General features: G+C 39.2%; 1 protein-coding gene and 1 pseudogene across 3 annotated transcripts in view; one reads left to right on the forward strand and one right to left on the reverse strand.

The window, feature by feature from the left end:
* Window positions 1-3,974, forward strand: part of PPP2R2A (protein phosphatase 2 regulatory subunit Balpha) — an 80,963-nt gene extending 76,989 nt beyond the window's left edge. For all 3 annotated transcript variants that reach the window (XM_007961971.3, XM_073018003.1, XM_073018004.1), the window contains one exon: window positions 2,968-3,974. In XM_007961971.3, coding sequence (XP_007960162.1) covers window positions 2,968-3,247 — 280 coding nt within the window. In that variant the 3' untranslated portion in view covers window positions 3,248-3,974. The remainder of the gene's footprint in view (window positions 1-2,967) is intronic.
* Window positions 3,975-11,393: 7,419 nt separating this feature from the next.
* Window positions 11,394-15,542, reverse strand: LOC103215514 (protein SDA1 homolog; annotated as a pseudogene).
* Window positions 15,543-15,716: the final 174 nt, after the last annotated feature.

The following is a 15,716-nucleotide window of genomic DNA, read 5'->3' on the forward strand; positions in this document are numbered from 1 at the left end:
TTTAGTATTCATTTTTAGTAAAATATTACCGTTATTTAAAGATAAAGTAAGTCTTTGAGTCTTTTAGTTGTCTATTTGCCACTATGTTCCAGTAGAACAGAAAGTAGTAAAACATAATTTTTGGAATTAAACTGACATTTAAAGTAATTAGAGATACTTTAACAACAGTTTTATCACAGAGCTTAATATTCCGATTTCATGGTGTTACGTGTGTTACAAAGGATAATAGAACTTACAGAATGTCTTCTTTCATCTGGCTTTTAAAATTACCTGATTTTTGACATGATGAGAGGACTAGTAAACTATTACTACTAGTAAACTAGTAGAGCTCTGTTGGTAGCAAACATTGCCTTTGAGTGCCACTACTAAGCCTGAGGCATCAAGAAAGAAGGAAAGGGAAGAAGAAAGAAGGAAAAGGAGGAAGAAAAAAAAACCTTAACAAATTTGAAGAGTAAAGAGATACTGAACTAGGGTGTGGCGCACAGCTACAACTAGTTCTTCCTTGTATTGTTTAAGCAGATTATTAGCAGTTGTATGTTCTATTATCAGAAAGAAACTATTTGTTTTCCTTAATATTAAAAAATTTTTTTTAATTATTTCAAACTTAGAGGAAATTTGTTAGAATAACACAAAGAACTCTTGGCCAGCCTTGACCCAAGTTCCCCTGTTGCTGTTTGCTGTATCACGTGGTCTGTCCTCTGTTTGTTTATAGCTATATTTGTCCACATAGGTACATGCGCACGTGCTCACACACACAACTTGTGTGCTACATGGGAATTTACCCCGTTTACTCTAGATGTGATGCCCATAACCCTAAATTCTTGAATGAGTATTTCCTGACAAAAACACTTTCCAACATAGTGCAGCATCCAAAGCAGCATTCACAGCGATGCAGTACTGCCCTCTAATCCGCAGACCCACTAAAACTCACCAGTTACTGTAACTGTGTCCTTTATGGCACAGAACAAAGTCAGTCTGGTTCAGTATCCAACATTTAGTTGTCATCTCTTGTTAGGCTCCTTTATTCTGAAACAGTTCCTCAGTCTCTCCTTGTCTTTTGTGATCTTGGCATTTTGAAGAACACAGGCCAATTATTTTACAGAATGTTTCCTCGTTATTAGATTCAGGCTATACATTTTTGGCAGGAATACCACAGAAATGCTGACCTAATGATACCTTTTTAAAGTTTCAAATAGCCACAGACTAAATGTCCTAATCCATTAAAACACACAGATGATATGGGGATGTCAATCTAAATTACATGAGCCATTTTTAAAGAAATACAGTTTTATCATCTTCAGGGGCATGCATTACCTTGAGTTTGATTAAAGTTGTTGTCAGGTGTTCTTTGGGAATTGACGTTACTAAATAGATAATCATTTGTACTCAGTAGGTGACCTTTGTATGTAAGTATTACTTTGAACAATTCCCCAGTATCCTGTAATCCTTATTTACAATAATAATTTGAACCATGTGATAAGCAGTGGTAGCAGACCCTTTCCAAATTAAGAGCTTCAAACTTAGGAAGTTTTGTTTGTGAGGATACTTAATAAATGTCGAGCAGTAATGGGTGGCAAATAGAACTGACAGGGAAGTGTCTTGGGCAGCTTAAAAATTTTGCCACCCCTTTAAACTGATACTTCTACAAATATTTGCTTAAAATGTTTTTAGTGGTAAAAGTAAAATGATGTTCTGTTAATAAAATATTACAGTCTGGGCAAGGTAGCAAGACCCTATCTCTACAAAATATTTAAAAATTATCTGGACATGGCAGCGTATGCCTGTAGTCACAGCTACTCAGGAGACTGAAGTGCAAGGACTGCTTGAGCCCAGGAGGTCTAGGTTGCGGTTGCGGTGAGCTGTGATTGTGCCACCACATTCCAAACTGGGTGACAGAGTGAAACCCTGTCTCAAAAAATACACACACACACACACACACACACACACACGTTATGTACCACTTCTCAGGAGCAGATTATAAGCCTTTATTAAATGTGATTATCTGAACCAGACAACACCCTGAGAAGATAATTGTTTATTTATTTACTTATTTATTTATGAGACAGTGTCTCACTCTCACCCAGGCTGGAGTGCAGTGGTGCAATCTTGGCTCACTGCATCTCCACCTCCCAGGTTCAAACGATTCTCCGGCCTCAGCCTCCTGAGTAGCTGGGACTACAGGCACGTGCCACCACGCCCGGCTAATTTTTGTATTTTTTTGTCGTCGTCGTTTTGTTTTGAGATGGAGTCTTACTCTGTCACCCAGGCTGGAGTGTAGTGGTGCAATCTCAGCTTACTGCAAGCTCTGCCTCCTGGGTTCACGCCATTCTCCTGCCTCAGCCTCCCGAGTAGTTGGGACTACAGGCGCCCGCCACCACGCCCAGCTACTTTTTTTGTATTTTTAGTAGAGGCAGGGTTTCACTGTGTTAGCCAGGATGGTCTCAATCTCCTGATCTCGTGATCCACCGGCCTCGGCCTCCCAGAGTGCTGGGATTACAGGCTTGAGCCACCGCGCCTGACTCAAAAAATGTACATCATAAGATAAAGCATTGGTTTCTTGTGAACAGCTACAGCTACTTCATGCGGGGTTCTTTCATTTTAGAACCTGTGAGTTCCACAGATAGTTGCTCCTTTGAGAAGCTGCCTGGCCTGGTTGATCACATAACCTGTAGTTGCAAAACTATTCAACAAAGATAATTCTGCACTACTAAGAAGTTTTACTTGAGGATGCTGTCAACTTTGGTGATAGTTTTGGTAGCCATGAAAAGGAATAATAAGCAGAAAACTCAGTTAATTAGTACCATATTTCTGGTTTATTCCTGTGATTGAGTTGATGTCAACAGCCCTGTCCCTTAGTTTAAATCTGCTTGAAGTAGCTGTTTCCTATGGTTTAATCACTGAATCATTTTACTTAAAAACAATTTCTTGTTCTGCTTGTTTGACTGAGTGTACTGTCTGTTTTCACAGCGTTGTCATGACTGGATCTTACAATAATTTCTTCAGAATGTTTGACAGAAACACAAAGCGAGACATAACCCTAGAAGCATCGCGGGAAAACAATAAGCCTCGCACGGTTCTGAAGCCTCGCAAAGTCTGTGCAAGTGGCAAGCGAAAGAAAGATGAAATAAGTGTTGACAGCCTAGACTTCAATAAGAAAATCCTTCACACAGCCTGGCACCCCAAGGAAAATATCATTGCCGTAGCTACTACAAACAATCTGTATATATTTCAAGACAAAGTGAATTAGGGTTGGCATTCCTAGCAGAAGAACCCACTTCCTGCTTAGTTGAGATAGTTGAATCTAGCATTCGTTCCTATAAAAGAGAGAGGTCCATTGTGGCGCCCCTTTCCAGTGTTTGACAGTGTGCCATTCGACAACACATTGTTATAGCTACATGGAGAAAGCTCTGTGGATTCATCACTGTGGTGTTCTCCATGTCTGCTAGCCATTTAGGTAAGGGTAGGGCACTTTTAATTTAAATGACTTCTTGCACCATCTTGCCTAATGGACTAGATTGGACTGTATCAACATTGATTTACTCCACTTTTTATGCCTTCCATTGTGATGACGTCAAACACAGTGAAAGCCTTCAGTCATGCTATGGGATTTAATTGTGTATCCTCATTACTGTATCATTTGTGGGGTACACCCCTTCCCCCTTTTTTTAAATTAAACACAGCTCATTCTTACTGTGGCTTGTAGCATTCCTCCTCTTCTGGCCTCCTGGACTCCTCCCCTTCATCTCTCTTACCCTTGCCCCCTCCACCCGGTCTTGGTGGTGGTGTATTAAAAAAAAAAAGAATGAAAGCACACAAAATGAGTCAGTTTGGGGTCAGTGGTATAAAGGGGGTATATGTTGCGAACAAATGTTTTAATAACAGTTGGCTGTAATCACTCCTCGCCATGTCTGGCACTGAAAATAAGGAAAAAAAAAAAAACCTACTACTGAATAAAAGTGACAAAGAATGGAGAATCTGGTTTTCTTTTTCTTTTTAACCTACCTCTTGTAGCCAATATTTTGTGTCATACCTTTGGGCACAGTGAAACAAAATGGGTTTTCATTGTTTTATTGGTATTTTTGTTAATTATTTTTAACAAGTGTTCTTTTACATGCAGGAGGAGAGGTATTGGTTCTCTATGAACATATTTTGAATATATATTGGTTTTATTAAGGATTTCACAATCTATAAATGTTACTAGTTGCTTTTTTTTCTATTTACCGTCATCATGAGGGTGTTGGATACGTTGTATCTCTATTTAACTCATTATCTGTTAATGAAATTGTTGTAAATGGGAACCAAATTTGTAGAACTTAATTTCTACTTTTTACAGTGCTTAATTTCATTTTTGCCTTACTAGTCAAAGACTTATACAACATTTTTAACAAGTTAGAACTTTTTTTGTCATTCAGTCATATAAAATAGCAGAAAACTAACATCAAGTGACGACAATGCACTAAATACTTTTTTTGTATTTTACTGCTATCAAATCAGAATGAAATATACTTTACCATAGATATTTTTCTTCTATTTTTGGTTTTCCAAAGCTATATTAAAGACAAATTTTTAAAGGTACAGCATTCAAAAAGTGCTTAATGAACTCCAGCAGCTGCCTCAAAAATCTGTATATGAGTACATTTTCCCTAAGCAGTGATACATTATCCAAAGATGAAGAGTGCTCCTATTTTTAATAGGTAGAATGTACCTTTGTCAGTCTTGCAGAAGCTTTAATGGAGAAGAAATGGACTTTATTTTTGAAAGGTGAAATGAACAGGCATTTATATTATTAGAAAATGGTAGTTTTATTTTGGTTGAACGTAATGTAACAACCTTGAATTTCAGAGGACTCTGAGTGCTTCTATGTCCACTACCTATTGTTCTATTCTTCAATAATGAAAAAGAATTCAACGAGCCGACCGTGATTCCCTCTATTACAAATATTATGTCTTGTAAGTTAGCATTTTTAGCACACAGGAGAAATTTTATGTAATAAAATTACTGTATCTCTTGGATTTAACAAATTTGTATTTGAACACATTCTATGTCTGATAATTCTTAATGGCACTTTTACTAATTTATTTGGGGATCTTGGGTACATTCTTAATTTGTGTTATTTATTCTTCACACTTGACTTGGAAGTGGGATATTCCCCTGCCACAAGTGTCCAACAGTAATATACTTCCTGTGTTGTGACTGGACAGTTTTCCAGATCTTTTTTGGGAGATTTTCCTACAGTTTGGTTGTATGTCTTAAGATAACACCACTAAACAGCTCTCAAATTCTTTTTTGATTGATCAGTAGCTATGATGATTCTCCTCCATGACACTAAGGACTAGTTTATATATTTAAGAGAAATAATTGCTAAAATTAAAATGCCTCTATCAAGGAATGCTATTATAAATTATTGTTAACATTCTCAAGTATTAATTTTTTAATCTCATTGGTGTAGCAAACTCTAAGCCCAGCCACTCATTTTACATGGCCATGGTTAATCTTTTTATTAATAAAAATTATACTTAGAATAAACTTAGTCTTGTCAAGTTGCTTGTATTTCCTATTCTCTTGCCACTAATACATGCACATACTCCATCTCTTAACCTTTTAGAAGAGATTGTGGTAGGAAAAGGACTTTCATTCTATTAACCTCTTTTGATCTTTACTTAGTGGCTGGGCAATAAGAAGAATTATTTTATAAACCTGTCTAAATACATGTTTATGCAACCATTAACTGCTGGATGGTAAGCTTCTGTGCAGCCCTCTGTCTCTTGGGATTTAAGAAAAAAAAATGCGCCCAGTCTGGCGCGGTGGCTCATGCCTGTAATCCCAACACTTTGGGAGGCCAAGGTGGGTGAATCACCTGAGGTCAGAAGTTCGAGACCAGCCTGGCCAACATGGTGAAACCCTGTCTCTACTAAATAAATACAAAAAATCAGCCGGATGGTAGCACGTGTCTAATCCCAGCTACACCGGAAGGTGAGGCAGGAGAATTGGCTTGAACCCGGGAGGCGGAGGTTACAGTGAGCCGGGATTGCGCGACTGCACTCCAGCCTGGGCAACACAACAAGACACCGTCTCAAAAATACATCCATGCACTCTTTTCCTTTCAAAATGAAGAGAATTTTAAAGCCTTAAATGTGAGTTATTCTGGTTAGAGAAATGTCTACAGAAAGCCAGAGATAGGAAAGCAGCTTCTTTGATTCAGTGTGTGAATATTTTTTGAGTAAGGTGTTAAGAAATTGCACATAGGAAAGCTATGCAGTACTGATAAAGAATTTTTAGTGATATTTAAACCCTTCTAAGGGAATATTGCTTGAGCATCTTTACCACACATATATTCAAACGTAGATAGTATTGTGCACTTCCAGAAGAACAAACCCATCTCCCCCTGCCCAAAAGATGGAAAAGATAGGCATATGCAGTGTAGTCAAGAATCAAGTCAGTTTACTTGTGCATTTGAGAGCACCTGTATTTTGGTATCTTACCTGTTCAGATGGTGATAGTTTAAGCTCTGCGTGTATGTCTTACTGTGGTTAAAAAGGGGGTTTGACGCACCTCCTCTTCCCCCCAAAAAAGCCTTGAAAAATGACCCTGCTTCATTTTGTAATTATGTGTGAGGTCAAAACATTACAACTCTTTTAGTATTAATCAAATGCTTAGCGATTCTGCAGTCTTGAGGTGTTTTCAGATGCCAAAGATACTGTTTGTAACTGAGATTGTCTCAACATTTTATTCCATAGTGGTATTAGACTGGAACTTCTTACCTCTGTATTAGAATGAAGAAACACCCACTTTACAGGCTTAACGTTAATAAGTCTCTTGCTAGCTCAGTGTATCAAAGAGAAGGCACTACAAAGCTTAGTTTCCTCTAAAAGGAATTTGGCAAACAAACTGGCATAAGGGGAAAAGCTAATATTTGTGTTTTTTCAAATGTTCTACTCATGCTCCTTTGTAATCTGAATAGCAACAAGTTCTTCGAGGACTTTCCCACTAGAGGGCAATGGTGGGGAGCATTGGCTCATGCCTGTAATCCCAGCACTTTGGGAGGCTGAGGTGGGAGGATCACTTGAGACCAGCCTGGGCAACAAACCAAGACCCCATCTCTACAAATAAAAGATGTATTTTAAGAAATATATTTTAAGAAACCACTAGGGGGTGATCGTTGAAGTTTTGAGCGGCAATGATGGGGTATTTTTAAGAATGTAAAAACAGGAGTCTTTCTGTACTGGAAGAGCTTCATTGTTAAAAATAAAATCAGGGACCAAATACAGGATATTGTGTGCCCCAAACCACTGTTCACTATGACCCTCGAGTAAATATTTGAGAAATCAGTGATGGAGGGGAACACAAATGCCAACTGTGAAGTCATTACTTACATTGTACTACAATAAAGTCATAGAATATACAATAAAGTAGTACAACATAAGTAATGACATCACAGTTGGCATTTGGGTACGCCCAGCTAAGTTTTGTATTTTGCAAGTGTTCTGTTGAGTAGTTTGCATCAATGTTCATGAAGGATACTGATCTACAATTTTTTTATATTTTAATGTCACTGTCTAGTGTAACGCTGATCTCATAAAATGAATTTTCCTCTCCTGTATTATTGAAGAATATGGACAAAATTGGTATAATTTCTTCCTTCAGTGTTTGGTAGAATTCACTAGTGACAAATTATTAAATACCATTCTATCAAAGGTCACATCACTGAGTCACTCTGTAAGGAGAACAACATGTGTCTCTTTCCAGAATTGAAACGTATTTCTGCTCTATTCACTAAATCGATTGCCTAGCAGTTAACAGAATGAAGCATCGTAATTTGAGTTTGTCAAACACCATTTTGCTTTCTTACAGTATCTTTGAAAATGTTAATTTGTTAGCCCAAATCTATATCAAACTTTTGTTGCCCAACACAACTTAGCAATGCCTAAAAAGGTTCACTGATCAGGTAATACAGTTGTGAAGTAACACAGAGCAAAGTGGTTAGGATGTGCTGGACTGCCACACTAGGAATCCTGTGAGTTTAAGAAAATACAATGATGATAATTGCTTTTTGAGCCAGGGTCTCACTCTGTCACCCAGGCTGTAATGCAGTTGCCTGATCATGGCTCACTGCAGCCTCAATCTCTTGGGCCCAGTCCTCTCATCTCAGCCTCCCAAGTAGCTGGGACTACAGGTACCTGCTACCATGCCCAGCTAACTTTTTAAAAAAGTTTTTGTAGAGATGTTGCCCAAGCTAAGCTTGAATTCCTGGGCTCAAGCCATCCTCGCGTGTCCACCTCCCAAAATGTTGGGATTAGAGGCATAAGCCACCCCTGTGCCCAGCCTAGAAAATAGAAACCTCTCTCCTTCTCTCCCCTTCTTCCCTCCTCTCATCTTTACTTCTTTCTGTCCACTGGCAGCCAAGTGCTGACCTATTTGTAGACAAGTTTATCTGGTCATTGGATGACAATGCCTCTCAACAATCACTCCTCAACTCAACTACACTAACCCTAACCCTAACCCCTTCCTTCTGTAACCATTTGAGTTTGTGCCTCCTCTTTTGCTTTAAAATTACGACCAAACCAGGCAAAACTACTTGTAATTGGATGTGGTATTATGGAATCAATGCTCAAAAATTTAATATAATTAATAGTAAAACATTGCAGAGCATAGCATCGTTCCTGTTTTTTCTTTTTCTTTTCTTTTATTTTTGAGACAGTCTTACTCCATCACCCAGGCTGAAGGGCAGTAGGCAGTGTTGCGATCACAGTTCACTGCCACCTTAAACCCTGAGCTCAGGTGGTCCTCCCACCTCAGCCTCCCGGGTAGCTGGGACTACAGACGTGCACCAACATGCCCTTTTGTATTTTTTGTAGAGATGGTGTTTCACCGTGTTGCCCAGGCTGGTCTCCAATGCCACTGCACTCCAGCCTGGGCGACAGAACAAGACTCTGTCTCTAAATAAATAAATAAATAATTGGTAGGGCAAGTATATTACTTTATTTCTTATCAGAATTAATCATCTTAATAAATCAAGAAATAGTATTTGTATCCAGTAGCTATTGCCACAATCAAGTAAGGGAAGTACAACTATATCTAAAATGAGAAAAGTAAATATTAAGTGGGGATATCAGCTGGGCATGGTGGCTCATGTCTGTAAGCCCAACACTGGGGGAGGCCAAGGTAGGTGGATCATGTGAGGTCGGGAGTTAAGACCAGCCTGGCCAACATGGCGAGACCCCGTCTTTATTACTAAAAATACAAAAAAGCTGGGCATGGTGGTACATACCTGTAATCCCAGCTACTCAGGAGGCTGAGGCACAAGAATCGCTTGAACCCAGGAGGTGGAGGTTGCAGTGAGCTGGGATCCTGCCACTGCACTCCAGCCTGGGTGACAGAATGAGAACCTATCAAAAAAAAAGGATATGATCAACTAAAAAATAGGTAGTAGAGGTAAAGGTGGAAGAAGAGGAATTATACTAATTTCATTACTGTTCCTTGCGGGGCATTAAAAGAAACTAAGGAAAAGAAGGATTAGGAGGATTATATAAATATATAAAGGTAACTAACTGAACAAAAATTAAAATTTCATCAGGCGAATACAACTAAGCAACAATAATAATAGTAAAAACCCAAACCATGATCTTAGTATTCAGATTGAACTGAGGACAAAATTATGACTACTTTATAGTGATAAACAGGGATAGTTATGAATATCTGTGCATCAACTATAAGGAATGAAGATACAAGAAGAAACAAACAGGAGTAGGAGATATTAATTTACCTCTTGAAATCCATGACATGTAAAGGGAGGAAAATAATCAACTATATGAAAACTTAAATGACATTAAGGTGGTTCCAATAGATACATCAAACCTGATTTTGTGAACACAAACTACACTTTCTTTTCAAATATGGAATAGTCACCAAAAGGAATCATAAGTTCGGCCCCAGAGAACACCTTAAAAAAAAAAATCCCAAACTAGAAATGGTACAAAAACCAAATCTGACCAGGGAAAAATTCTTAAATACCCAAATTAATAAAGAATGAAATAAGTATCAAAGATACAAGAAGCTAGGAAAGGATGACGGTGACTGCAGTGAGTACAGGGTTTCATTGGGGGGGTGGGGGACAGTGTGACAAAAGCGTTCCAAAATTAGACTGTGATGGTTATGTAACTCTGAATATATAAAAAACATTGAACTGAACTTTAAATGGATGAATTGTATAGTATGTGAATTATATTTCAATGGGGCTATTAAAAAACAAGAATTAGGAATAATACAACTAGGAAGCAGGAATTCAATTTAAGAGTCAATAAAATAAATGATTAGGTAATATAATCAACAAAGAAACAGAGGACAAATAACATAAAATAAGAAATAAAGGTAACGGCCGGGCACGGTGGCTCAAGCCTGTAATCCCAGCACTTTGGGAGGCCGAGATGGGTGGATCACGAGGTCAGGACATCGAGAACATCCTGGCTAACACGTTGAAACCCCGTCTCTACTAAAAAAAAAAAATACAAAAAACTAGCCAGGCGAAGTGGCAGGCGCCTGTAGTCCCAGCTACTCGGGAGGCTGAGGCAGGAGAATGGCGTAAGCCCGGGAGGCGGAGCTTGCAGTGAGCTGAGATCCGGCCACTGCACTCCAGCCTGGGCAACAGAGCCAGACTCCGTCTCAAAAAAAAAAAAAAAAAAAGAAAAGAAATAAAGGTAACATCCTATGGAAACAGAGATAATCTTCCTAAAAGCACCAGGCCCCAATGTTTCCATAGGGAATTACAACATCTCCTTAAAGAAAGTAATTTCAATGTCATCTACGTAAGACAAGAGAAAAGGAAACCTAACTATTTTCAGTAAAATGAGTATAGTAAGCTGGGCGAGGTGGCTCATGCCTATAATCCCAGCAGTTTGGGAGGCTGAAGCAGGGGGATCCCATAAGACCAGGAGTCCGGGACTTGCCTGAGCAACACAGGAAGACTCTGTCTCTACAAAAAATACAAAAAAATAGCTGGATGTGATGGCAGGCACCTGTAGTTCCACCACCTGGGAGAGCTGAGGTGGGACAATCACTTGAGCCCCGGAGGCTAAGGCTGCAGTGAGCCGTGATTGTACCACTGCACTCCAGCCTGGGTGATAGCGTGAGACCTTGTCTCTAAAATAAAATAAAATAAAATAAAATAAAATAAAATAAAATAAATAAATAAAATAAAATAAAATAAAATAAAAATAAAATAAAATAAAATAAAATAAAATAGCATATGATTAAAAAACTTTTTTTTGAAAGTTTAAAACCTTTTAAAAGGTGCACCTAAAAGGAAAATAGAACAAAGTGGGATCTCGTAGTCCTGACTGGGAAAACAATTCTATAAATATGTCAATAATCCCCTCAATATTTTTTTATTTGGCATTAGAAACCTTTTATTGAGACAAGATAAACAGTGGGCTGAAAATAATACAGGGTGAAGGAAGGTTGAGGAAACCAGTATGAAGTCATCTCAAATGATGAACTAAATACATTCCAAAAAGTGAGATCTTAACCAAAAAGCTTTTAAATGGCATTCCAAAAAGAAAACAAAGGGGGGAGGGTCATTTAAATCTCTTGAATTGACTAAAAGAGCTAAATTATGTACCCAAAATCTGTACAGCAGGGGCCTGTTTTCAGCAGGTAAGCCTACATACAAGTAAGAACCTCTTACTCTTGTTACAATCGTCCTGTTTTGTTTTGTTTTACAGGAATATACAACCCCCATCCCCACAGTGTTAGTCCATAAGGCCTCAGTGACTGCATAGAAATATGGACCTACCTCTACTAGAGAACTATTTACACTGCACTGTAAATACACATGCATGTGTTCACCCCCACAACTAAGCTGTCAAGCCTTGAGTGAAGGGGTAGTCACAACTCATTCATTTTGTATCTACAGGGACAACAGGCATTCAATACTTTTGCATGAATAATAGTGACACAAATTAGTATTCTTCTTGGAATGGAAAACTTTCTGGGAAGTTCATTCTTTTTTTCTTTTTCAAAAGTGCATCTCGCAGCACCAACTATTTTTCTCGGAAGAAACGCTTATTGTTTGACCAGACATTCTGGCTATACAGCATCATCATAAAGTTCTTCTGTTTTTTCTTCTCTTTATTTCTTGAACTGGAAAATGGATTCATTTTGGTTTTCTTCCTCACAAATCCTTTTCAGTCTGTCTTTCCAGACATTGCAGTTGCTATTCTTGTCTCTTTGTCAGACTTTGGCTTTGGCTTTTTATGAAGGCGTTCAACGTCCCGAAGAGAAAGTAATTCACCCCTGGGCTCTTTATCACTGTCGATTTCAATATATTTCCTCTTCTGGGATTTCTCAGGGGCCAGCGTCAAGTTCTTTTCTCATTTGGGCAATGCGGATTTTCTGGAAGTCTTCCTGACTTAAAACTCGACTGGTGCTGATGGCTGCTGCTTTGGCTTTCTGCTCTTCCATGGGCATGCTGTTCAGCTTCTTGGAAATTTCTTGCTGTTCTCATCGGAAGAGTGTTGAACATCAACCCATTCCCCATCGGCATCCTCCTCCTCACTGAGACTGGTACTTCCCCATCCATCTTCATCATTTCCAGCATTCTCCTCTTTCTCAACTTCCAGAACTTCTGCTCCTGGAATGTAATCTTTAGCATCTAATTCTCCATATTACTGTACTCTTGCTTCTACAGAGGCTTCTGTAGGCTTACCCCAGAATTTCTTCTGCAGCATCTGAAGATTCAGTGTTCGGAAGAGCTGAATCAAAGTTCTACTAGACATCATTACATTCTTATTCTTGTGTGGTTTATACTGAGCCAGGCCAGGTCTTGGAGAAGCTCTTCAGTCATGGCCAGAGGACACTGAGCTGTTATCTCTTTTATAGCATTGATTGCTACTGTCATGGCTTCTCCAGAGTTCTTGTCAGTAACAAAATTGTTGGCCACAGTCATAAGCAATGATTGAATAATCGCTGGGTGTACTAGGTGATGAGATGCTTGTGCAGCAAACAGAAGGATCTTTGTTACTTCTCTTTGGTGGGCTGCAGAAACCTTTGCAAAAAGTGACAGAAATCGAAGAGGAAGAGCTCATGAATTCCCACCAATCTGGAGATGAGGTTTATGAGCATCATCTTCACTATCAACCTCTCCTTACAGCATTCAAGCTGCTTTAGTAATTTTTCTGCAAAATCTTGGGGATCATGAATCAAGTGAATAGCTAAAAAGTTAAACACCTCTGGTTTTTTCTTCTTCTTTTGTTTCTTGAGCACTTTTATTGCCTTTCCAATGTTTTCTTGTTTTGGGAACTTTTCTTCCCTATAGCATATTGTGCTAGCAGGTCTCTTGCTGTTGGTCCGTCATCCTCAGATTCGGAGTCACTGTCCTGTATTTCATCTTCATCTTTCCCAAGAAAGAATGTCATAGCAGCAACTAATATCTTGGTGACCTTAGAGAAACAGGCAGTTGTGATAACACTGACAGTTTTGGTATCATTCCAGATGTTCCTTCTGTAGTGTTCAGTCATAACATCTAAAGACATCTTGGCTGTGGTTGCACTGCTATCTCTTAACATGGTGTACATGAAATTTTGCAACACTACATCCACTTTATTCTTGTGTTTTGTGTTTGTATTCTTGATATCAGTCATGATATGTGTTTATAAAGTCTTTTGCAGAAGCTTATCATGGCAACATAGAAGTTCAAAGAAGAGTTCTGGTAGGCTTGATGGATTGATGAGATTCTTATTTCTCAGCAAGATCAAAGCTTTGCAAAACGTCATTCGAAGATGTGGATCCAATACGGTATGATTACAGGACAGAAGATCTTTCACCACTTGAGGAAAATTACTTAGATACCCTGTGTAGCAGAGACTAATCTGTAACAAAGCACAGGCTCTTCTGAAGTTTCTTTCTCTCCTATTATTCAGATGCACATATCTAGGATGTTCTGTGCCATAAACATTACCAGTTCTGCTAGTTCTTTGCTGGGTTTATTTGGTTGCAATTTGAAAATCTCCACACTGGATGTGTAGTGATTATACTGCTGTAGAAACTCCTCGATGTAGGGCGGTGGGTCTCGCTTGATCAGATTCTGTAACTGCGGCAGGTTGCTGGGCAGCTTGTTGTTGTTTCTGCTGGACATTTTGGCTGCAGACTAGCTTCACGGCAAGCAGTTTTTAAAAAACTCAGATGGCCAGCAGCCGCCAATGCCTACCAGCTGAGGCTTGAACTCCTGCTTCCAGGTATGACTGGAAACAGCACTCAATCTATTAATAGAGTTCATTTCTGACCAAAATCTTAAAATAATTTGCAAAGGGATTCGACAAATCAATCCTTAGAAAAAACCTTTTAGCATGGAATTTTTCAAATATATTTAAAAATCAGAAGAATAATGCATTACATAGCTTCAATAATTACCAATACATGGTCAATCTTGGACAAGTCCATTTTTAAGTTCATGTGAAGAGTAACTAGTCATTAACATCTGAAAAAGACAAATGAAGAGAAACTTTAATAGTTATCTAACAGAGGTATTGTAGATAGCCCTGAAACAGACTCACAATTTTGTGGGCATTCAGAGAGTGACAAAGGTACAATTTCAAATCAGGGTAGGAAGGACGACTTAAAATTAATATTATTGGGTCAATGCGCTACAAAATTGAAAATAATTGAATTTAAATCATTTACAGCATATGGAAAATAAATTTTCGATGGATTAGAGCTCTAAATGTAAATTTAAGCCTATAAGAAAATTAGAAAAAGTTATAGGGAAATTATAGATTAATAATCTTGGTGCGAAAGTCTCCCCAAGTCATGTAAGAATGATAAATCTGATTACATGAAAACCTTACGCTTCTACACAGTGAAAAAAAATTAAAAGACAAGTCAGAGACTGAGAGAAACATATGTGACTCATAAATCAGACCAAGGAGACAGGGCGAAGACAGGGAGACGTGAAGTAGGAGGTGTGCTCAGGAAAATAGTTAAATGTCATCCACGTACAGGATAAACGGCTTCCCACGTCCTGTCCCAGAAATCGATTAGTCGATGGGATTTGGGTGATTGCTTTCTTCTGTTTTTCCTGAATTTTTCTTTTTCTTTTTTATTTCTTTCCCTTTCTTCTTTCTCTCTTTCTTTTTTACAATGATGGTGTGTTTGTAATCGACATTTTAAAAATTCTGTAACAATTAAATTTGGGGGCGGCCTTCCCTTGTTTCCCGTATGGAGTGTTGATGTTTCAGCAGCTTTATTTGGAGTTTACACGTGGAAGCACCTGGGTTTGGGCCTTCTTTTGTGTCCCCAAGACACCTATTGCAGGAGTGAGTCCTAAGCAGTAGAAAACAGATGCATGTGCAGGGCTGGATCAAGCAGTGTGGAGCCTGTGTGAGAGAAGGCACGGGCGCTAACACAGGAGCGCACTTCCTCATTCCGCTTCTTCTCATCCTCTCTCCCAGTGCCACTGGCATCACTCATCCCATCCGGTCATCCCAAGTCACACGCAAGAGTTCGTTCCCAGCGTGCGCGTCAGCTTGACTCGCGCGTCTCCACGTCCGGAACCCGCAGGGGAACGCCCCCGCCCCGTCCGGTCGCTTGTTGTGTTGTCATCACGTGGCCTGGGCGGACCCTGACGTCAGGGGCAGGGGAGGGACAGCGCAGGCGCAGAAAAGGGGGCGGGGGACTCGGCTTGTTGTGTTGCTGCCTGAGAGCCTGAGACGGTCCTGCTGCTGCCG

This window comes from Chlorocebus sabaeus, chromosome 8, assembly GCF_047675955.1.
Source record: "Chlorocebus sabaeus isolate Y175 chromosome 8, mChlSab1.0.hap1, whole genome shotgun sequence".
Classification (NCBI taxonomy): domain Eukaryota; kingdom Metazoa; phylum Chordata; class Mammalia; order Primates; family Cercopithecidae; genus Chlorocebus; species Chlorocebus sabaeus.